Below are 22,544 nucleotides of genomic sequence, written 5' to 3'. Positions count from 1 at the left end.
ATACCAGCACATGTGCGTTTAGAAGCCTGAGTTTCGTAGTAGACATTACGAAACAGAATATAAATTTTGAAGAAAAAAAATCATTCTGAAGAGTATTTAAGATTGCACTTTTCATTTACCGTGAACAGGTCTATAATAGAGGTATTCAAAATAACTCTTGAAATAAAATTTTAGACAACTTGATTTTTCCATTTTTTAGGTCTGAACATTGCACTTTTATTGAAAAACACGCACTAAAAATTACCTAAATTATAGACACATTTACAAGAGTGTATATTTAAAGACAAATCATTTTCATTTCCAACTAGCATTTCCTCAAATAGCTCTGTATGTGCAACTTGAGGATTTTATAGTGAAATCGATTGAATCTCACCAAGGATTTGTATAGTGACTATACAAATCCTTGACTCTCAATATAGATCAATATACGTTTACGATTCCCTTTTTTATACAGAATAAAAACATCCGTGAAGTCGCGTCGTATTTGCCACGGCGACGCGTCCTCCCTATTTTCAATAAGAGCAATTAAGTCTTAAAAAATCGCGTTACGAACGTGGCAATCCAATTTTCATTTAATACAAATCCAATAATGGAAAGCCACGACACACTAAAGGGAGGTAACTTTAAAAGCTGACAAATCCGTCTTTTTTGTCAAAGGGACATAATTCATACATCTTCGGAATATTTCTTATTCTTCGGAGTACATCTGGTTTTTACTCTAAAAAACGCCATTTTGTGATGAGATGTCAAACCTAAATGTTTTGAAAATGAGAACGGTTTTGTTGACGGGGTTAAGTTTTGTTCTTACAGGAGCAGTAATTGGAAATGCATACTACCAAAAGAAACAGTTTTATCCTTCTGTTGTTTACATTACCAAATCGAACCCCAGTATGGCTGTAAGTGAAACTGGAACTTCTGTACAATGTATGTGTACAGGACCATGTACATGTATCTGTTGATTGCATTGTACACTTCCATCTCAGTTTCTTTATAAATTCAACAATGCAATGTCCCTTTTTACCTTGTTGGATGAACAAAGCACTACCTAAAATGGATTTGTTCGTTTCATAATGACAGTGTCATTCGCATAGTCCAACAACAACAAATTTATACCACTGGGGTAGATGCGTAACTTCATTCACGGTCATCCCAAGATGTTGGATGAAAAATAAGGTCTGTTTCTGTATTGCCTGTTAAAGGGTTTCTATATCATTTACTTAACAAAGCATACATTGGTACGATGTAATTTTATAAAAGATTCACATGGAAATCGCAAATTGCTACCAAGAAATGTGTATAAAAACAGGAAATTGGATTTGAAAAAATCTCAGATTGCTTGGGATGACCGTGAATGCAGTTTTGGTCATCGGCTTTACCCCAGCGAATACTGTATTTTAGTAAAGATATACATTGTAGATAGTTAAAATATATCCTTTGTTAAATTTGATGAATATGACTATGTCTATATTATGAACATGAATTGAATGAACAATGGGCGTTGCTCATTGTTGAAGGCCGTACGGTGACCTATAGTTGTTAATGTCTGTGTCATTTTGGTCTTTTGTGGATAGTTGTCTCATTGGCAATCATACATGTACCACATCTTCTTTTTTTATATGTTTTAACTTTTAGGGGAAAGAAACCCAAAATAAAAAAAACTTGTTGAATGCAAACAATGAAACACTTTTCAGTGGTACATTATTAAATTCATTATTATTAAAGGCGATAAGGGTTGTATACTAATTGGAAAACAATACTAGCAATAGGCCAGTTCTGTGATATGATATTCAGTTAGTTTTATCTGACTTCTGTCATTTGACTTTCATCCCCACATGACTTCATTTAGGCATCTTCACTTCCAACACACACATTAAATGTCATATGAGGCAGGCATTACCTGTGAAAGGGGAAGAAGTCTGTATAATTTTTTTTTTATACAAACATATTTTAACTTCCAAATCTGTTAAAAAAGAAACGGAAATACCGTAATGTTTCAGATTTTGGTTCTGTTGTTAGGAATTTTAGTTGTGACATTATTTTAGTTATGACGTCACATTCAATGTAAACAAAGAAACGCTATCATCAGGTAACGTTTTATTCATACCAAGGAATAATTAAAAATAAAATTGTTATTGTGTTCCTTCCTATATTTTTCTGGACTGATAAGTGTATATTTCACTCAAAGTATCATGACAAACAAGACATGCAAGACCGGAAGAAGGAAGTAGATTTCTGTGCAAATGCGGTAATTAAAAAAAGTGACAAAAAAAGAGTAAACGATTTTGGGTTCATTAGGCCAGGTTTTTTTTATTTGTTAGTTTACGGATTTTCCCAATGAAAAAGTTGGGTCGGTTGGTCGAAAAAAAAAATTTAAAAATCTTTCAAGACAGAAAAATATGCAAACAAATATATTTCACCTTTCTAACAATATGTTTGGTATGCTATTTTGTAATCATCTTCAATTTTAGTTCGATGAAATATTATTGCTCAGCTGTCATAAAACAGTTACATTGCATGACATCGTCTAATAATTTCCAAAAAGGGGGGTTGTGTCCACAGAGACACAAACGAAACTAAATCGTCATAAATTTAAGAAACAAGAAAAAAACAGATTAGAGTAGCTCTTTATCAATTTCAGGAAACTTGGTTAATAATGATCTTCAAGCACGAAAACTGATATTAAAGAAAAAGTTGCACTCACGTCGTACAAATTTAAGTTTTCTACATTCGTGTCAAAAACGTAATAGACTCCTCCACTGGAAAAACAAGGATATCGGGTTCATCACTCAGTTGTCATGCATTCCCATTTTTGTCGAGCCTGCAACTTTTGTTGCAGAAAGCTCGACATAGGGATAGTGATCCGGCGGCGGCTACGGCGGCAGCAACGGCGGCGGCTACGGCGGCGGCGTTAGCTCACTTCTTAAAAGCTTTATATTTTAGAAGGTGGAAGACCTGGATGCTTCATACTTTGTATATAGATGCTTCATGTTACGAAGTTTCCGTCAGTCACATGTCCAATGTCCTTGACCTCATTTTCATGGTTCAGTGACCACTTGAAAAAAAAGTTCAAATTTTTTGTAATGTTGAATTCTCTCTTATTATAAGTAATAGGATAACTATATTTGATGTGTGCGTACCTTGCAAGGTCCTCATGCCCGTCAGACAGTTTTCACTTGACCTCGACCTCATTTCATGGATCGGTGAACAAGGTTAAGTTTTGGTGGTCAAGTCCATATCTCAGATACTATAAGCAATAGGGCTAGTATATTCGGTGTATGGAAGGACTGTAAGGTGTACATGTCCAACTGGCAGGTGTCATCTGACCTTGACCTCATTTTCATGGTTCAGTGGTTATAGTTAAATTTTTGTGTTTTGGTCTGTTTTTCTCATACCATATGCAATAGGTCTACTATATTTGTTGTATGGAATGATTGTTAAGTGTACATGTCTAGCAGGCAGATGTCATGTGACCTTGACCTCATTTTCATGGTTCAGTGGTCAAAGTTAAGTTTTTGAGTTTTGGTCTTTTTATCTAATGCTATATGCCATAGGTCAACTATATTTGGTGTATGGAAATATTTTATGATCTTTATGTCAGTCGAGCAGGTTTTATTTAACCGTGACCTCATTTTCACGGTTCATTGCACAGTGTTAAGTTTTTGTCGAGCCTGCAACTTTTGTTGCAGAAAGCTCGACATAGGGATAGTGATCCGGCGGCGGCTACGGCGGCGGCTACGGCGGCGGCATTAGCTAACTTCTTAAAAGGTTTATATTTTAGAAGGTGAAAGACCTGGATGCTTCATACTTTGTATATAGATGCCTCATGTTACGAAGTTTCCGTCAGTCACATGTCCAATGTCCTTGACCTCATTTTCATGGTTCAGTGACCACTTGAAAAAAAAGTTCAGAATTTTTGTAATGTTGAATTCTCTCTTATTATAAGTAATAGGATAACTATATTTGGTATGTGCGTACCTTGCAAGGTCCTCATGCCCGTCAGACAGTTTTCACTTGACCTCGACCTCATTTCATGGATCAGTGAACAAGGTTAAGTTTTGGTGGTCAAGTCCATATCTCAGATACTATAAGCAATAGGGCTAGTATATTTGGTGTATGGAAGGACTGGAAGGTGTACATGTCCAACTGGCAGGTGTCATCTGACCTTGACCTCATTTTCATGGTTCAGTGGTTATAGTTAAATTTTTGTGTTTTGGTCTGTTTTTCTCATACTTTATGCAATAGGTCTACTATATTTGTTGTATGGAATGATTGTAAGGTGTACATGTCTAGCGGGCAGATGTCATCTGACCTTGACCTCATTTTCATGGTTCAGTGGTCAAAGTTAAGTTTTTAAGTTTTGGTCTTTTTATGTAATTTTATGTGCCAAAGGTCAGCTATATTTGGTGTATGGAAATATATTATGATCTATATGTCAGTCCCGCAGATTTATTTGACCATGACCTCAATTGCACAGTTCATTGCACAGTGTTAAGTTTTTGTGTTTTGGTCTATTTTTCTTAAACTATAATAAGTAATAGGTCAACTATATTTGTTGTATGGAAGCTTTGTTAGCTGTACATGTCTGCCTGGCATGGTTCATCTGACCTTGACCTCATTTTCATGGTTCATTGGTCTTTGTTTAGCTACTTGGTTAATGTTAAGTTTATGTGACAGTTGTAATAAAGCTTTATACTTAGGACTATCAACATAATATCAATGATTAGTGAAGAAGGCGAGACATTTCAGTGTGTGCACTCTTGTTGTGTTTTGGTCTATTTTTCTTAAACTATAAGTAATGTGTCAACTATATATGTTGTATCGAAGCATTGTTAGCTGTACCTGTCTGCCTGGCATGGTTCATCTGACCTGGACCTCTTTTTCAAGGTTCATTGGTCTTTGTTTAGTTATCTTGGTTAATGTAAAGTTTATGTGACAGTTGTAATAAAGCTTAGCTTTATACTTAAGACTATCAACATAATATCAATGATTAGTATAGAAGGCGAGACATTTCAGCGTGTGCACTCTTGTTATATCCAATTCATTATTGGACGATTTTATGAAACAAGAAAATTCCAAATGATTTGTTTATATTTAGTACTTTAACTTGACGTCTTCCATGTTTGGACAAGTCCATTTTCCATTTTTCTATGAGACAATGCATCGTATGGAATGATGACAAATACGGAAAACGAACTTATTCTGTATTGGGTTTTAAACACAGGTTTCGTTCTGCAAAATTATTTGCGCAAAAGACAATTCAAGGTCAGTTATGATTGATTTGTCTATTTTTAGATCCATACACATAGCAGAATACGGATTATTTTTGAAGCTTTATTTTTTCACAACACAACTTTATTAGTGTTATCAATTCTGAAGTCCGAAGACGGATGGTTTCGGGATAATAACTTTAGTATTAGTAAATAGAAATCAATAAAATTTTAACACAATGTTTGTAACCACAAAAGGAAGGTTGGGATTGATTTTGGGGGTTATGGTCCCATCAGTTCAGAAATAAGGGGCCCAAAGGGGCCTTATCAAGCATTTATCTAGTTTCAGGACAATAAGTTGTGTATAAGTATTTCAATTGCTCTGATATTGTACCACAATGTTCATATCAGTAAGTAGAAGGTTGGGATATATTTCAAGGGTTATGGGGCATACAGTCATGACAGTCCAGGAATTAAGGGCAAAAAAGGTGCCAAAAACGAGCATTTTTGTAGTTTCAAGACAGTACACTTATTTGTAACTGTATGGATCTTTCTGACATTGTACCACAAGGTTCAATATAACGAAGGGAAGGCTTTGATTCAGTTTGGGGTTAATATCCCTGAACATTTAGGAATAGGGGGCAAAAAAAAGAGCCAAAAAGAAGCATTTTTGTAGTTTTCAGTCAATAACCTGTGTTTAAGTGTATAAATATCTCTGAAATTATACTACAAAGGGATGGTTATGGCGGGAGAGGGATGGTTATGGTTCAAATCATTAAGCAATTAGGGGCTCAAAAGGGGGGAAAACAAGTGTTTTTCTGGTGAAAGGACAATTTAGACAATTTAAAAGCAGTGTAAGGGAGGTAATACAATTGAAATTTAACGAATACTCTTATATATATGTTTGATTACTTGATAACCTCCCTTACATTGCTTTAAAATTATGTTTTAAGAAATGAGGATTGTCCTGAGATGTTTAGCTGTAAATTATTTTTAGAAGTTACTGATAATTAATATTAATTTTAACCATGACTGTAAGTAATTTTTTATATTTTAATACTCTATGATGTATTTAAATGAGTAGTTATTGTTGCCAACACCATTTAAAATTTGAATTGAGATTATTTTTGAAATAAGGGAACAGGGCAGATGAATTAAATGGGGAGAGGGTAAAATTTTTCTTATTTCAGATTTCAGAAATTAAAAAGATTTTTTCTTCAAATATTTTTTTAAGGGATTGATATTCAACAAAAAGCAAAACAAAAATTTTAAAGTTCATTAGACCATATTAATTCTGTGTCAGAAACCTTTGCTGTATCAACTATTTAATCACAATCCGAATTCAGAGCTGTATCAAGCTTGAATGTTGTGTCCATTTTTGCCCAAACTGTTCAGGGTTGGACCTCTGCTGCGCCCTGCGGAGCATCTGGTTAAACTTAAAATTTACTGAACTTGATCATACCTTGCAAATACTAAAAATATATTATTTATTATTTTTGCAGATGCTGTATATTCAGGCCTTTGTCTTTGTGATACTGATGGGTAAACTGATGAGGAAAGTATTCTTTGGTCAGCTTCGACCTGCTGAAATGGAGGTAATAATTTAATCAACAAAGTACTACTGTTAGATGTTCTGAACTGAGTGATAACTGCCATCAGAGTGGATCAAATTCACATATATATTGGAAGCTTAAAATGTATACATAACCAAAATGCACTACAAAGAATAGACAAAAAATTTCTAAAACATGATTTTGGCTGACAGTCATGGGACTCATGAGTAGAACTAGTTGTCAGATTTAATTTTTTTTTCTTTTCAAAATTTCAATAACTATAATTATGCAAGACATTTGTTTTACATCCGTATTAAATCATCAAAAGAAAAAATGACATAAGTAGTAAACAGTAAAAAATCTGGATGAAGAAGGGAGATAACTCTACTCTCCATGCCTAACTATGTATTTTTTTCACACTATTATTGCGAACCCAATGAAAGTTTTCCACAGTACCATCTCTATCTTTACAAGGTATTTATACTTTTGTAAGTTCACCTGTCCTATTGAATAAATGCAATAGCTATTGTTTTCTGTGTAGATTTTTCACTGGGACCTTTAAATTTCTTCTAAGCTTGGGCTAGGGCATGCATGTCCTCAGACACATTCTTATTTTATTTTATTAGTCAATATTTCATAAATTATGCATTATCATTGCCAGATATTAACAATGATTATTCATCTATTTTCAGCATCTAATAGAGAGGTCTTGGTATGCAGTTACAGAAACCTGTCTAGCCTTTACAGTATTTAGAGATGACTTTAGTCCAAGATTTGTGGCTCTTTTTACAATTCTTCTCTTTCTTAAATGTTTCCATTGGCTAGCAGAGGATAGAATAGACTATGTAAGTATTTGCATTCCAGGGGTAAAAGTCAGATTACTTTAAAACTTTTAGAAATAGTTTTATACATATATTTGGAATTGGTAGCAAACATAACAGTCAACTAAATCAATCTTTTTGATGACATCAATGTTAAAAATTAGAACAAGTGTGCTAGTGACCTAATACGGTATATATGCGCAGGGTTCGACACTAACGCTAGCCCGCTAGCCCGAGACTAGTAACTTTTGTGTCGGGCTAGTAAATGTCCGTGGCGCGGTAGCCCGAGGGGCTAGTAAATTTATTTGTCATTGAACATTAATCTGTTGTACTTTCGGCAAAGTACAGTCCAAACGCCGGTCATATCTGACAACTTCGTCGAATTTTGTCTACACTGGTTCCACGACCTCTTTATTTACATACAGATACAGATACTGGAGGGTAAAATTTCTACCGTAAACCAGTCGCTATATATAGTCAACTCGGCCTAAGATTACACCACGTTTCAAGATAACCCGTTTTGAAATAAACATTAATTATACTGCATATACATTTTGGTTTTATTATATTTTATTAATAATCACATCAGAGATCCTAATAAATCGTGTGCATAGTTTAGCCTTATCTATTACATAGTCGTCGCGTAAATAGTTTAAATTGGAAATGTCCTTTCGTTCTTAAAATAGAGCATTGAAAGGTTCCCTGTTGAAATTTTCCTTTACTCCGAAGGTACACGTGGTGATGAAAACTTTTCGATCTTCTCTGTCTTTATAGAATTAGCGTTTGTCATGTCGTCATAATTCTTTTCGTATTGCTCGGGACTTATCATTACAGTTGCAATGGGCTGAAACGAAAGTAAATTTCCGAGGGGTGATGATGATAACAAGACTAAGCCATTGGTATTAGAAAGCGTCCATTGCACGTACCGGGATGTATGCACACAGGCACTTGTTTCTGTCCATACGAAGGTCGACTATCCATATAAATAGATATTAGACTATTTATATGGATAGTCGACCTTCGTATGGATAGAAACAAGTGCCTGTGTGTATGCATGTCATTATACCCCCGCTTTAAAAAAGGGGGGGTATACTGTTTTACCTCTGTCTGTCAGTCCGTCCGTCCGTCCGTCCATCAGTCCGTCCGTCAGTCAGTCAGTCCGTCCCACAAAACTTTCGTCACATTTTTCTCCGGAACTACACATCCACCCTTTCTGTAATTTGGTATCAACATTTATATATGTCAGCCATACCGTGTGATGCGTTTTCAGATTCATCACTTGACAACTTCCTGTTTACCGAACACTTGTATGATTTTACACATGATAGCCAAATTGAAAATTTTCGTCACATTTTTCTCAGGAACTACAATACAAGGATTTCTGAAATTTGGTTTTAGGATTTATATAAGTCAGCTTTACCGTGTGATGCGTTTTCAGATTCATCACTCGACAACTTCCTGTTTACCGAACACTTGCATATTATTATCCACTTGCGGCGGGGGTATCATCAGTGAGCAGTAGCTCGCAGTTTCACTTGTTATGCATAATTTAACGAGAACAGGGTTAAAACTCGTCATGAGACAAATCAGTTGGAACATGAAGACTCAGCATCAGAAACCAGAAGTAAAATAGGGGACAAGTCAACTTATTTATGTAAATAAAATGAAACAAAAATATCGTTTTTTTTTTTAATTTGATTATTTTAGTTGATGAGTTTTTTTGTAAGCCAAAAAAGTGTCCCATGAAATTGTGTCTTTTGTGAAATTTCGTTCACGGGACAGAATAAGACATTTTTAAATTGAAATTTAAATCAGGACAACAGAGATGAGGGGGGATAGGAGGGATCCTGATCCCGAAATCCCGGACTTAAAAAAACGAAATCCCAAGGTCCCGAATTTAAATAAAGTAAATCCCGACGTCCCGAAATCCGAAAAAAAGGATTCCCGGATCCCGAAAGGGTCAATCCCGAAATCCCGAGCTTAAAAACACCCGATCCCGGAGTCCCGATAAAGGTCCTATCCCCCCTCAGAGATGTAAACAAAAATGGAAAGTGGTGAACATAAACAGCTATATGACTTTTTGTGTTATGGTCAATATCCTCCAGAGTTTGATATAATAATGAAAGAAGATCATTTAGAAGGAAGGCCAGGCAATTTGAAATTAAAAACAATGAAATGTTTTATATACATGTTGACCAAAAAAAAAAACCAGGAGAAAACATTAAAACTTGTTATTCATAAAGACAAACTGAAACAGTTATTGTACCTATGCCATAACGAGAGTGGATGCAATCTTGGGGTTAATGAGACCTCTTGTTAAAAAATGACAATAAAAAAAATGTTAAAACAGTTCATTGATTCCTACTGTATATTTAAAAACAAATGTCTATCTAGTCTTATTATTTTTTGTAAATTAAATTATTTGGTATTAGACAAGACTTTTAATGCAATTTGGACATGATTTCACTATGAAAAAATATCCATCAAAGGTCCAAATAGAATATATTTTCTAGGGACACTTTTACACAGAAGTGGACAATATTTTATAATAAAATTCTGTTCTGAACAAAATGTCCATGGGACATCATTTCATGGGGGACACTATTTAATCCTACACCCTATAAACGTAGTCCAGGTTTTGAGGTAAATATCTTTAATCTAGGAACTATTTTTTTTTAAAGTAGGTCTGGAATATACAAATGTTAATGTTTGACTAAAAATGTTAACACAATAAATATTTAAGATATATATCATCAATTCATTAACAGTAAAAATGCAAGTTTTGACAAATTCCTGCCGTTAGATTTCTTTGGTGTTGTTTTTTTTTTTTTTTTTTTTTTTTTTTTTATGAAGATATTAACAAGTATGAAATAGTTATTTTTGAGACTGAAAACGTCTTCTTAAAAGGCCTCAGAATGCCTCAGAATGCAGGATTTTGCATCTTTATTTCAAAAAAATTCTGGGGGGGGATGCCCCCAGACCCCCCTAGCAAGTTCGCTGGCCTACGGCCAGCTCACTCGTGGGCCGTTGGCCCACTCACCGGGCTACCTGACACAGAACAGGGCTAGTTAAATATAATTTTTACTAGCCCTTTGGGCTAGTGCCTACAAAAGTTAGTGTCAACCCCTGATGCGGTAAATACATTCCATATGGGGTCATCGTTGAGAGCGAAGCTGGAATCCCCATATGGAATTTACTGACCCCATATATACCATACTTGATCATTAGCACACTATGTTACAAATTTATCTTAGTGACTATCTTAACATGTGGTATTTAGACTTGTGACCTATTAAAGTGAGCAAGTCTTCAATACTGTTAGCATTATCGAACTACATCCATTGGTCATACAAAAACAAATGCCAACAAAAAAAATTTGTTAGCTTTAAATATGTTTTATGAATTTATTTCAATCTTTCATCATCAATAGATTTGTCTATTGAAACCTTTAAGATGTTTTCCAAATTTCAATCTATTTTTATAAAGGGACATAACACCATTACTAAACATGTATTAAAATAAGCCCGCCTACTAACCCAATATGGAATATACACTGTCTCCATGTGATTGCTTTTTACCAATCATATTCCTAGATATGTATAGGAGATGAGATAATAACATTTATATATTTATCATATATTTACAGATTGAGAGAAGTCATACTATTTCATTACATTTATCATATATTTACAGATGGAAAGAAGTCCTATTATTTCATTACATTTATCATATATTTACAGATGGAGAGAAGTCCATTTATTTCATTACATTTATCATATATTTAACTATTATTTCGTTACATTTATCATATATTTACCTATTATTTCATTACATTTATCATATATTTACCTATTATTTCATTACATTTATCATATATTTGCAGATGGAGAGAAGTCCTATTATTTCATTGTTGTTTCATTTGAGAGCAATAAGTAAGTACTGAGTTAAAAGTTAATTTGTGAGTGAAAGAAACTTTTCATTGTCTCACAACCCTATTTTAATTTGGTGTATCGATTTCTAAGAGGGTGGTAAAGGGTTATTTTTGTGCAACGTGTTTTGCCATTTTTATTTCATGTGCAGTCGTGAAAAGGTTCGTTATTCACCGTGTTTCGTGAAATCGGTAAAAAGATCAACGTGCAAGAAATTTTTAATTGTTCGTTCAACGTGAAATGGCAATTTTATTTCGCGTTCTTACGTGCAAATACCCCCCCCCCCTTTACACCCCTCTTCTAAAGACAAACTTGTAAATGTAATTATGTGTATACTTTCACAAATAGATGCAATAGTAATAAGAATATCGAAATTGTAAACCAGAAATTGACAAATTTACAAAAAAAAAATTCCTTTAGGTTATTTCTAGTCAAATCTTTGGAAATTTTATTCATCTAGTACAAGAAAAAATATAAAGTGTTTACAATATAGATATTTATTTTGCATAATTTTGATTTTAGTATTAATAAAAAATTTAATTGACGGAATTGAGTATGTCATTAGTCTTTCATGTATAACATCTATTTTTTTCTTTTCAGCCTTAATTACATTGCTTGGAATATTAGATCTGTATTTTATCAACCATGCATACTATAGTACTCTGGTGAAAGGAGCTTCTGTTCAACTTGTGTTTGGATTTGAGGTAATAGTTCATATAAAATAAGCCTATTGGAATTCTGTAACAGGGTTTAAACACATTCACAAAAAGCTAAAATTGACCCGTAGATTTTTTGTATTCAGACCAAAATACTAGAAATTTTATATATATATAGATGACCCTTAATTAAGCATTAAACATATTGTAATGTCAGTTTTGGTCCAGTTTTTTTTAAGCTATTGAGTCCAGAGAACACAATAACCATGCTGTTTAAAATAAATTGATTAATACCAACTGAAGGTAACTATTGATAGTCATCCAATACACTTTCCAGCAGGGTGAAAAAGTAGATTCCTACTGACCAAAGTGGTGCTCATGAAATGTGCATTATTGAACACTTGTAAAGTGGCCTCCATTTTATAAAAAGAAGCTTTATTGAATTTCAATAATGTACATGCAGATGTAAAAAACATAGCCGTTAATAAAAGTCAACAAAAATAAAACACTTACAATAATCCTAACCTTTAAATAAGTTAAAAAGTCTTTAAGTAATTTGAAAATTTTGATGATAGTACAATATACCGGTATGTAGTTCTCTATAATTTTTGCAGCTTTTCAACTTTCATGTTTATGAATACTAATAACATGTCTAATGCATGTTACTGTGATATTTTAATTTCAGTATGCTATTCTTCTGACAGTGTTATTTATGGCGTTTGTGAAGTATATATTACACACATTAGATGCACAGAATGAGAATCCATGGGAAAATAAAGCGGTTTATTTGTTGTATACAGAACTAGTATTAGGTAAATATTGTTATCATCCTACTGTTCACATTTCTATGTTCAGTCTTGTAAGACAGTGGGTGGATAGAACACACTTTATAGGATTTCTGTAGGGTTAAGATGGTGCAGTGTTGATATATTTAACCTTTAATAATCAGGGGTGTAAATTAAATGATGGTATATGTCTGAAAGAAATTAAATAGAAATGTTTAAAGTAAATGATACATGTATTTCAACAAAACAAACTCTTCCATTTACTTCTCTGATGAACAGAGGATAGCTTTAAGAACCAAGATAAATCTTTAATGTGGAGGAAGTGGGAGTGTCCAGAGAGAACCGTTTCAACTGTAAAGGAGAATGACATCTTATAATCTGGAAAGGATGGCAACTCAATTTTTATAGTTATTATTTTCAAGAAAACTGATCTTTACAGATAATAGAAAGAGAAGATGTAACTATAAATTTTATATATATGTGCTTCCTTTTTCATCAGTTTAAAAATATTTCAGTGTGCTGTTCATTAAAAATATAGATATACAGATTTTATGAAGTTTAAACTATTATGTTAACGTGTAAATTAGCTTTCTTATTATCTATTCTAGGTTTTATTAAAGTTGTATTGTATTTGGCATTTATGATGATCATGATAAAAGTGCATACTTTCCCATTGTTTGCCATAAGACCAATGTATTTATCACTCAGGTAAGCTACAATTATCTCCTGGTTTTCAAATGTTTTTAAGGTGGTACATTACACAACAGGGAGATACCTCTTTAAAATCAGCTGAATGTTTTAATCATATTCTATTGTTAAGGAAATATTAAGCTTTTTGATGATCTAAATTAGTGTTTGTTGAAATGCTATATATCTCATGAAATTTTTCCAATAAAGTGTGATTCAATTTCTTTGAAATTTTTATATTTTTATCAAAGGGTCAAAGTAAATATTTTTGTCAAAATTTTAGGAAAATTAAAGGAACCAAATTAATTTTAGTTCAGGTGTTTGGTACCACCTTAATTGGAATTGCAATCTAGAAATATATTTATGAGCAATTCATTTTTAATGAGGAAACTATAGAACAATATCGAGATGTCGTATGGTTGCCAACAATACAACTGTTCTTCAGTCAAAATAAAGTGGTCTAAAGAACCATACAAACTTCAACAATAAGTAAAACCATTACAATATAGTCGGCTATAAAAGACTCATACATGAAAATATGTTAAACAATTTAGAAAAGAGAAAAACCAACAACAGAATTTGTGATAAAATAATCAACAAAATATTTTTATAAAAAGGATATACATGTAAACTCTTTATGTAAGGATGTTATTTGGTTCATGAGGGTTTTCACTCTACATGATTTATTAGTGTAACAAATGCATCAAAATGACAACTTATATGAACATGGTAAAGTTGTGACAATATTTTATTTTATACATTATATGGATAAAATTTTAAACTAAATGTCCTTTTTTTCCAGGGGATTTAAGAAAGCCTTACATGATGTGATTATGTCAAGGAGAGCCATAAGAAATATGAACACACTGTAAGTCACACACAAATCACTCGCTGTTGAAAGTGTTATCTGAAAAAGAACCTTTCCTTGTGTTTAATTACAATGCCTCCACAACTGATTCAGTCTGGTAATATACCTTTTATATCATGTATAGAAGTTGCCATCTAAATCAAAGCTTTGAATTTTTTAAATTGTTCTTTGTTTCTTAATATTTTTACAGTGAGAGAGATGGACTTGTTTTTATACCTCTGCAAATGGTGCTGATATTAAGGTTTACAGTAGTCCAACTGTACATCCTTCTGTATGTTCCAAAATTCGTTTCCATTTTCTAACTTTAGTTTGCCGCATACAAAATGTTCTGAAACTAATACATAGTGCTTATCAGGGCTCAATTTTCTTTGTCCGCCATTGACCGTTTACTAACTAGGGATCAGAACCAGACCAGCTATGACAGAAATTATTATTTTTACAATAATAACTACAGACACATGAATGGAACAGCTGACAGAAGAATATTGATCCCAAAAGGAAACATTACACTTTCCACATGCATTTACAGACTTTCCATTCTCAATTTTATTTTGGTTAGATCTAATTGATTAATGTATATAATCATATATAATTTATATGGATTGTTTCAAAATATTGATTCAAGTTTCTGAACTCTGAAACAATTATTAGTGCCCAGCTTAACTTTGTATATCTAGTGATGAGAAACACTGAAGTTCATAAACCTGATAAACAAGATAGTTTTTAATTGAATTATAATTGATATATTATAATTTCTTTACCTTTTTGACATAAAAAAAATTCTTTTTAGTGCTAGATTTTCAGTTGGAAGTTTCTCACAAGAACAAAAAATTAAACAACTTTGAATTTGAATTGTTACTCTAATTGTATACTCAGATATGAATTAAGCAATATGAAAAGAACATTATTTACATATGACCCTTTATACTATAGTAAAAACATTGTAGCGCAGCGCTCGATGGAGCACTTCTCTCTCAAATCTCACCACTTCTCCCTATCAGTTTCAAAAAAGAGAAGTCACTTCTCCCTATGAATCTGAAGTAGTGTGAGCCGTGGTGCTTATTACTACCACACTCAGTTCGTGAGTAATTTGTGTGGTGTCACTTCCACTGTTCTTGAGTTATCTCCCTTTATAGATTTGGCAAATTCTTTCAATTTTCCCAGTTTGTACAAATAAAATGGACTTATTCGTTTTTTAGGGTCATCTATAAGGTACTGTGAATAACTTTTCAAACCTTCATAGAATTTACAAAACTTTTACAGATGCTTCTACCAAGGGCAAAATTTTGATATTTTTTTTATTCCTTTTGTATGTTACTGGTAAATGGACTTATTTGTCAATCAGCATCATGTTTTGACACATGACAGCAGTAATCACAGATGAGACACAAGGTTCAAAGGAACACTTTATGAATCTTATATTCATTTTAGAAGATTTGTAGGGATCATAAGGGATGGTCTATATTTATGCTTCAAATGTCTTTATAATTCAGTTATCCAGATGCCACACCAGAGGAGCTACAAGCTGGAGATCATACTTGTATTATATGTAGAGAGGACATGCTTGAATTCAGCAAGAAACTTCCATGTAACCATATCTTCCATACAAGCTGTTTACGGTCGTGGTTCCAACGGCAACAGACATGTCCAACATGTAGAATGGATGTTCTACAAGCTCCAAGACCACAGCAAGTGCCACAAACACCACCACCACAACAACAACAGCCACCTCAACAACCACAAATGCCACAAAACTGTAAGTATTGTAATTTTTATTAATCTTTGAAATCTTAATTTTTTTATCAGTATTAATAGGGCAGTAGACAATTTACATCATTTTCATTACTGAATGAGATTTTTACCTGTCATTTTTGGTAATGTTTGTTTAGCAGTAATGTATTTACTCCTCCTGAGATGACTTTTTACTTTGATTTCATTGTCTGAATTTTAATCATCCCCTGTTTCTAACATAATTGTAATCTGTATGTGGAATGATTTTTCAAAAACTCAAAATGGCCATGTTTTAAATTTGCAAAATCTATGAATCAGAACTTCCTGCTATTAGGTTCTGTCATATTGTTTCTCCTATAAATGAATAAAAATAAATAATAACAAATCAAAAGTTAATTTTTAAATGCATGTAATAAGGTTTCTCTGTGACTATTTTATTTTGTTTTATTAAGTATATTTAAATACATCTACATGGCACTGACCATTTGACTTTGTATTTACAGTATTTCAAGGATTTGGCGGTATGCCACCTATACCAGGATGGCCACCACAGCAACCTGTACAACAACCAGGTAAAAAAAGGCTTGTCAACCAATGAAATCTATATTTAGACTTAAGAACTTACTTTATTTTTATAATTAACTCAATAACATTGGAAAGTACTGTAAATTCAGAAATTATTGCATGCATTTGTTATTTCGATTATGTCATTTTAGACTTAAACGTGATTTTAATTTTTATAATTTTGAGAAAAATCATGTTGAATTCATATAAAATATTTCAAAATGCGATTTTAAATTATTGCATTTACAACTTTGTTGCATTTTTAGTAATAATAAAATCTTGCAATAATTTCTGAATTTACAGTATTATGTTATATTACTATTCAACAATTTTGCAACACAAGTTCATTTTTTACACATTTTTTCAGTGTTGATGATTTTATTTATGAAAACAAAATTAAGGGTGTATTGAATGCATCGTGTCTGTCTGTACCTAGGTTCAAACTATGCTCTCTAAATGTAGAGCATGAAAGTATTACACCATGACAATTTATAGATCAAATTATAATTTGGTTCAATTCAAACAAATGTTAACCAGTAGGGACCTTATATGCAAACATGCGCTGATTAAATTATTTTACTATCTAAAGCCATAATCCAACTTTATCTTTAAGGTACAACAGGAGCATCTACAACTGGCACCCCAGCTACACCAACCACACCTAACGCTCCAGGGAGTGGAACTCATACCGTATCAGCCACTGGAACACATCCATCCACAACTTGGCCCACAGCAGTACCAAATATGCCACCCTTCATGCCACCAATGTTTCCATTTGTTATGCCATATGGTGGTCAAGGTAATATGTCAAACTAACAAAGTGTAGCAATATTGATGTTTTCTCCTCAGTAATAATACAAAATTATCAATATCTCCTCTTATGAAAGGTTGAAGTTGGACAAATACTATTAATACATATCAATCATGCCGCAATTTACACTGTACAACTGACAGGTTTCATTTGACATTTCATTTGATTTGACATTCCATCGTTGATAGCTCTTTTCTATCTATGTATATTTACAATAGGTTTTCAATTTATATAAATGCTAATATTTTATTGACTGAAATTCACATCACGTCATGCTGACAAGACAAAAAGTGAATAAATAAATATCACCAGAAATATTGCTATCATCAAATTTTTGTCAGCAGTTTTTAAATATTTGATTTGTACTAAATTTCTTGTATCGTACTCTTCTCAGACATGCACTCTCTTTATGTTATACCATCATGTGAAGTTAATTCTAATATGACACCCTTCTTTCGCTTTGAAAACAATGCTGTATTCTGATTAGCTAGAAATATGTTTGACACATGCACACAAATTTACTGCTTACATTCACGTTATTTTCTTTTGTCCTGGTAAACTATATATATTTAAAAGTTGATTAAATATTGTTAATCAAACATCATATAATTTCCCTGCTATTAGTATTTTGTTTTTGTTTGTTTCAAATTTAAGCAAACCACCAACTAGTTATGTGTATTTTTTTTAATCTTTAAATTAAATGATTTATCTTTTCAGGAATGCCTTTACCACCAACAAGACCTGAAGGTTTAACTGATGAAGAATTAAAAAATATGGAAGGCCAAGAGAGACAAAATGTAGAAGCCAGGATACAATGGTTAAGAGATATACAGTGCCTTTTAGATGGTGCTATGATACTGATACAACAATATAACACAGTAGCATCACAGTCTAGGTACAGTTCTTTACATGTCTCCAGACATACATATAGTTATGTAATTAGTAGAGTGGACAAAATCACCAAACAATTTAAAGAATTTGGGGCAGCTCCTTATTACTATTTTGTTCAGTTTTATATGATATTAAGTGAGTTATATTTGGTATGTAGTTGCATGGAATCGTTAGCTTTAAGCACTTATTATTTACAGATATAACTCAGAATTTAAGTCCTTGATGAAATGTTGTGACTGTCAGCCTTAAAATTTTAAAATGGCATAACGCTAATAATAAAAAAATTTGGTTCTAATTTTAAACCTTCTCTCCAACTTACAGTTCTCGATTGATTTTGATAATAAAAAATATTTAATGTTTATATCATCAATATTTTACATGAGTTCAACATAAATGATTAGTCGCTGGGCTTCCAAAATGTTGTATATGACTTTGGGCTAAAAGTACTTTTTGACACCAATGGTCTGGGCGGGAGGAAATCTTTGGTATAACAAAATAACATACAGTTTATAGACCAATCAAAACGTTTGAAATAAGACATATTACAAAATTGCCAATGTCAGTTGTTTATAAAGTTTGCTTCCAAAATGTTGCATGAAATCTTGTAAATCGTGTATAATGACTTTGGGATTAAAATAATTGTACATTTCTTTAATTCTGTGAAAATAATTTAAGTTCTCGTATAATCCAGAAATGTCATAGTTTTTATTTCACTGCAATTTACAAAAATGTTCAAGTTCACTAAGACAATTTGGAAGCATGCACTTTGTCAAAATTTTCAAAGCCTGTTTGTGAGATATTTTTTTCTTGAAAAATTTGTAATTTACAACATTTGGAAGCCCAGCGACGAATGCAAATCAAAATGTTTAAGAAATAAATTTCATATGAAAATTGTTCTTGGCAAATTTTGAAGTATTTTTCAAGGAAGACAACATAATATTAATCAAATTACGAAACTAGGGTGTAACAAATCGTTTTTACCTAGAACAAATAGCATTGGAAGCACTATTTCTCCTTTATCAACCAATTTTGTTAGTGAAGTTATGCTCCTTAAAATTCTTTTTTTTAAGAAATTGACTTGCTTCCTAAGCACCCTTATCCAAGCAATTCAGAATGGATATTAAAAGTTTATATTATAAATATTTTGAATTAAAAAAAAATCAAAAAAGAATGCTGATTGAAACATTCTTTGGGCTATTGTTCTATTAACAATAGGTCAGGAATGATTGATTGTATTTGCACACAACATCTAGTAGCTATATGATTCTGGTTGGCAAAGGAAACACTTGTATTTAAAGACAACTGATCTTTTCTTTCAGCATACCTAATATAAATTTATCTGGTACACCCAGTAATAATACACCAACAGACACAAATAATGCTTCATCATCTAGTAGAGAAAAATCTAAAGAATCATCACCAGTAGTTAACAATGATAGAGATTTAGGTAAGATCAAATATTTATTAGATGTAAGTAAAGTTAATGGAAAAAATATTAATATAGTCAATGCATCTCTTTAAAATGTGCTCCTGCTTATATTGTTCAGGATTCCTCAACACACATTTCTATGATAAAGCAGGCAACATCATTTTGCAAAAAAGGACTGAAAACAAGTTAAAAACAAGCAGCTCCAATGAGTCGTAACAAGTAATTTTGAAAGTTGAACTTGTTATGATGTATTCATCTTCTTTTTTTTTTTTAAACAAAGTTTTAATTTATTTTTGTTTTCTTTCTTAAAATGGAATACAACATTGTCATATCTTTGGGGTTTTGCAATTTTAGGCCATTAAAATCATTTTGATTTTCATACCATCACATTCCTTACAAAAAATTATTAGAGACTTTCAAAAACATGTTTAAAAGAGTAACCTGTGAGGTTATGACATTTTGAAAAGAACAAGAAATATTAGAACAAATTGACATGGTAAAACAATAACAAAAATTAACCAAAAAAATATAAAATGTTGAAAAGAGCAATGAAATTATTGAAGAAAATGAATTCCCCTATTAAGGGGGTCTCATTGGGGGTTCCGATCCCGGATCCTGCTTACTGTTTTGTCAGATTCCTGTATCCCGCTTACACTTTGTACATAAGCAATTCTCATTTTTTTGTCATTCCCGGGTCCCGCTAGACCTCATTTCTGCTTTCAAGACACATGGAAATTATACCAGTTCATCATGTAAAAGGGGAGAGAATGGAATTCACTTACTTCAATATACTAAAAGTTTTGCAGGGCAAAGGGTATCTGTTTGTGATTTTGGTCATTAATTAAATTTGTTTCTATTTCAGTTAAAGATTTATCAGATTTAGAAGGAGCTACAGGCTATACTCCGCCTATAGAAGAAATGATACCCACCTGGGAAGATCCAACACAAGAAGAACATGAGGATGAACAACATGAAGTGCGACGAAGACGATTAGAAAAGTTTTCACACCCTAGTCCTGATAATCATACTGTTAAAGAGAAGACAGCCACAGACTAAAACAATAGCTTTGACTAGCTTATTGGAAATATTAATTCATGCATCCGGAACACACCTTGCCTGAAATGACAAAAAAATATCTATCTAAAAAAGCAGTTTTGCTAATTTTAAGTTTGCAAATGTTGAGTCCAACAAAAATTATTTGAATTATCATTTTTTTTTAGCATTGGTATTTTTTAAAATGCAGACACTTTCTTGATCTCTGTAAATCCAATTAGCATGTTATTGTTCTCTGTCATGAATGTTGCTTGGGCATTTAGATTACCCTTGTTTGTATGTCTCTCTGGAAAAAGCATTCTATATAAAATATGGAGATGTGGCTTGATTAACAATGATTCAACCAGCCAACAGGGTCCAAATGAAAGGGATTGAAGCAGTTATAGGTCATCTTAAAGCCTTTAATAATAAGCAAAACCTATGCTGAGATAACTGTAAAATCAGCTATGATAAAAAAAATAAACGTAAGACTTAATTTGAAACAACTCAAATGAAAAAACCAATGGCCTAATTTATGACAAAACAAGAAATGAAAAACAGATGTAGCACCAAATCTCAAAAACCATAGTTCACCAAAATTCACCTTGGTAATCTTATTACATATTAGAAATTTGTTTTAAAAATAATGAAGTCACCTTTACCTACATTTGCATGCTTGTATGATTTAATGTATTTATGATAATACATCTGCTAGATCTTTGTGGAACATGGTAGTTATTTTAATGAAATATATTTTTCCATAAAAAAATATAGTGTCCACAAATGAATTTAATACACCTGTTTAGGAGGGACTTATTTTGGTTTATCAATTTCCATCAATTTGTCCTTTCATCAATTCATTGTACAATAACTTAATTTTGCTTTCACCAATTTTCATGTACTGTGGATTCACTATTATTTGTTGGATACCAATTTAATGGATTTTCAATTTGACAGAAAAACCACAAATTTAGATGTTCATTGTATTGTAAATTTGCTGTCTGATTATATGCAGACTCTTGAAATCCAAGAAATCAAATATCCATGAAAATGCAAGTTTTCCTCAATCCCTGATAATTGGTACCCACACAAATAAATTAATCCACACTAATTTAAATATAAAATTCAGTTTGACTGAAATGAGCTTACTTTGAATATTCACATATCAGACACAAACTCAAGTATGTTAGAATTGATTTCCTCTGCTCCTTTTCAATTTTTAAAGTTTTCTGGCTTGGGTTTCTAAAGTTACAGACTTTAGTGGTCCAATTTAAGTATATTTTTGTCATGTTGTATCATATCTTGAGTTTGATTGGATTGATTTACTGTCAACTGTTTCAATTGATAAAAATAATAATTAAGATTTTAATTTAAACAAATTTCTGATAAATCATTCCAGAGTTATTGGACTTTGATTGTTAGATAAATTATGGGTATTTTAAAATTTTATGTGCTCTAGTATGCTTCGAACGAATATCTACAAACTTCACACTATGGTTGGGATTGTTGATTGTACAATTTCTTTAGATTTTGAACATTTTCTTATTTATCATTCTCAGTTTATATGCTGAAATGAATTT

General features: G+C 32.2%; 1 protein-coding gene across 1 annotated transcript; it reads left to right on the top strand.

The window, feature by feature from the left end:
- The first annotated feature begins 700 nt into the window (after positions 1–700).
- On the top strand, positions 701–21,448 carry LOC143069327 (E3 ubiquitin-protein ligase synoviolin B-like). Its single transcript, XM_076243903.1, has 14 exons — positions 701–896; positions 6,710–6,802; positions 7,453–7,605; positions 11,465–11,513; positions 12,111–12,214; positions 12,852–12,978; positions 13,560–13,659; positions 14,441–14,506; positions 16,000–16,262; positions 16,741–16,809; positions 17,415–17,600; positions 18,330–18,507; positions 19,823–19,950; positions 20,795–21,448. The coding sequence occupies exons 1-14, from the start codon at positions 744–746 to the stop codon at positions 20,986–20,988; spliced, it is 1,863 nt and encodes a 620-aa protein (XP_076100018.1). The 5' UTR covers positions 701–743; the 3' UTR covers positions 20,989–21,448.
- The last annotated feature ends 1,096 nt before the right edge of the window (positions 21,449–22,544 follow it).

Source organism: Mytilus galloprovincialis, chromosome 3, assembly GCF_965363235.1.
Source record: "Mytilus galloprovincialis chromosome 3, xbMytGall1.hap1.1, whole genome shotgun sequence".
Classification (NCBI taxonomy): Eukaryota; Metazoa; Mollusca; class Bivalvia; order Mytilida; family Mytilidae; genus Mytilus; species Mytilus galloprovincialis.
This window is presented reverse-complemented; position numbering and strand designations above follow the sequence as displayed.

Excerpts from the sequence above, each read along its gene's own strand:
- LOC143069327 (XM_076243903.1), top strand. The coding sequence starts at position 744 with ATGTCAAACCTAAATGTTTTGAAAATGAGAACGGTTTTGTTGACGGGG. Across the intron at positions 14,507-15,999 it reads ATAAGAAATATGAACACACT|TTATCCAGATGCCACACCAG; the intron begins GTAAGTCACACA and ends TTTATAATTCAG. Across the intron at positions 18,508-19,822 it reads ACAGTAGCATCACAGTCTAG|CATACCTAATATAAATTTAT; the intron begins GTACAGTTCTTT and ends CTTTTCTTTCAG.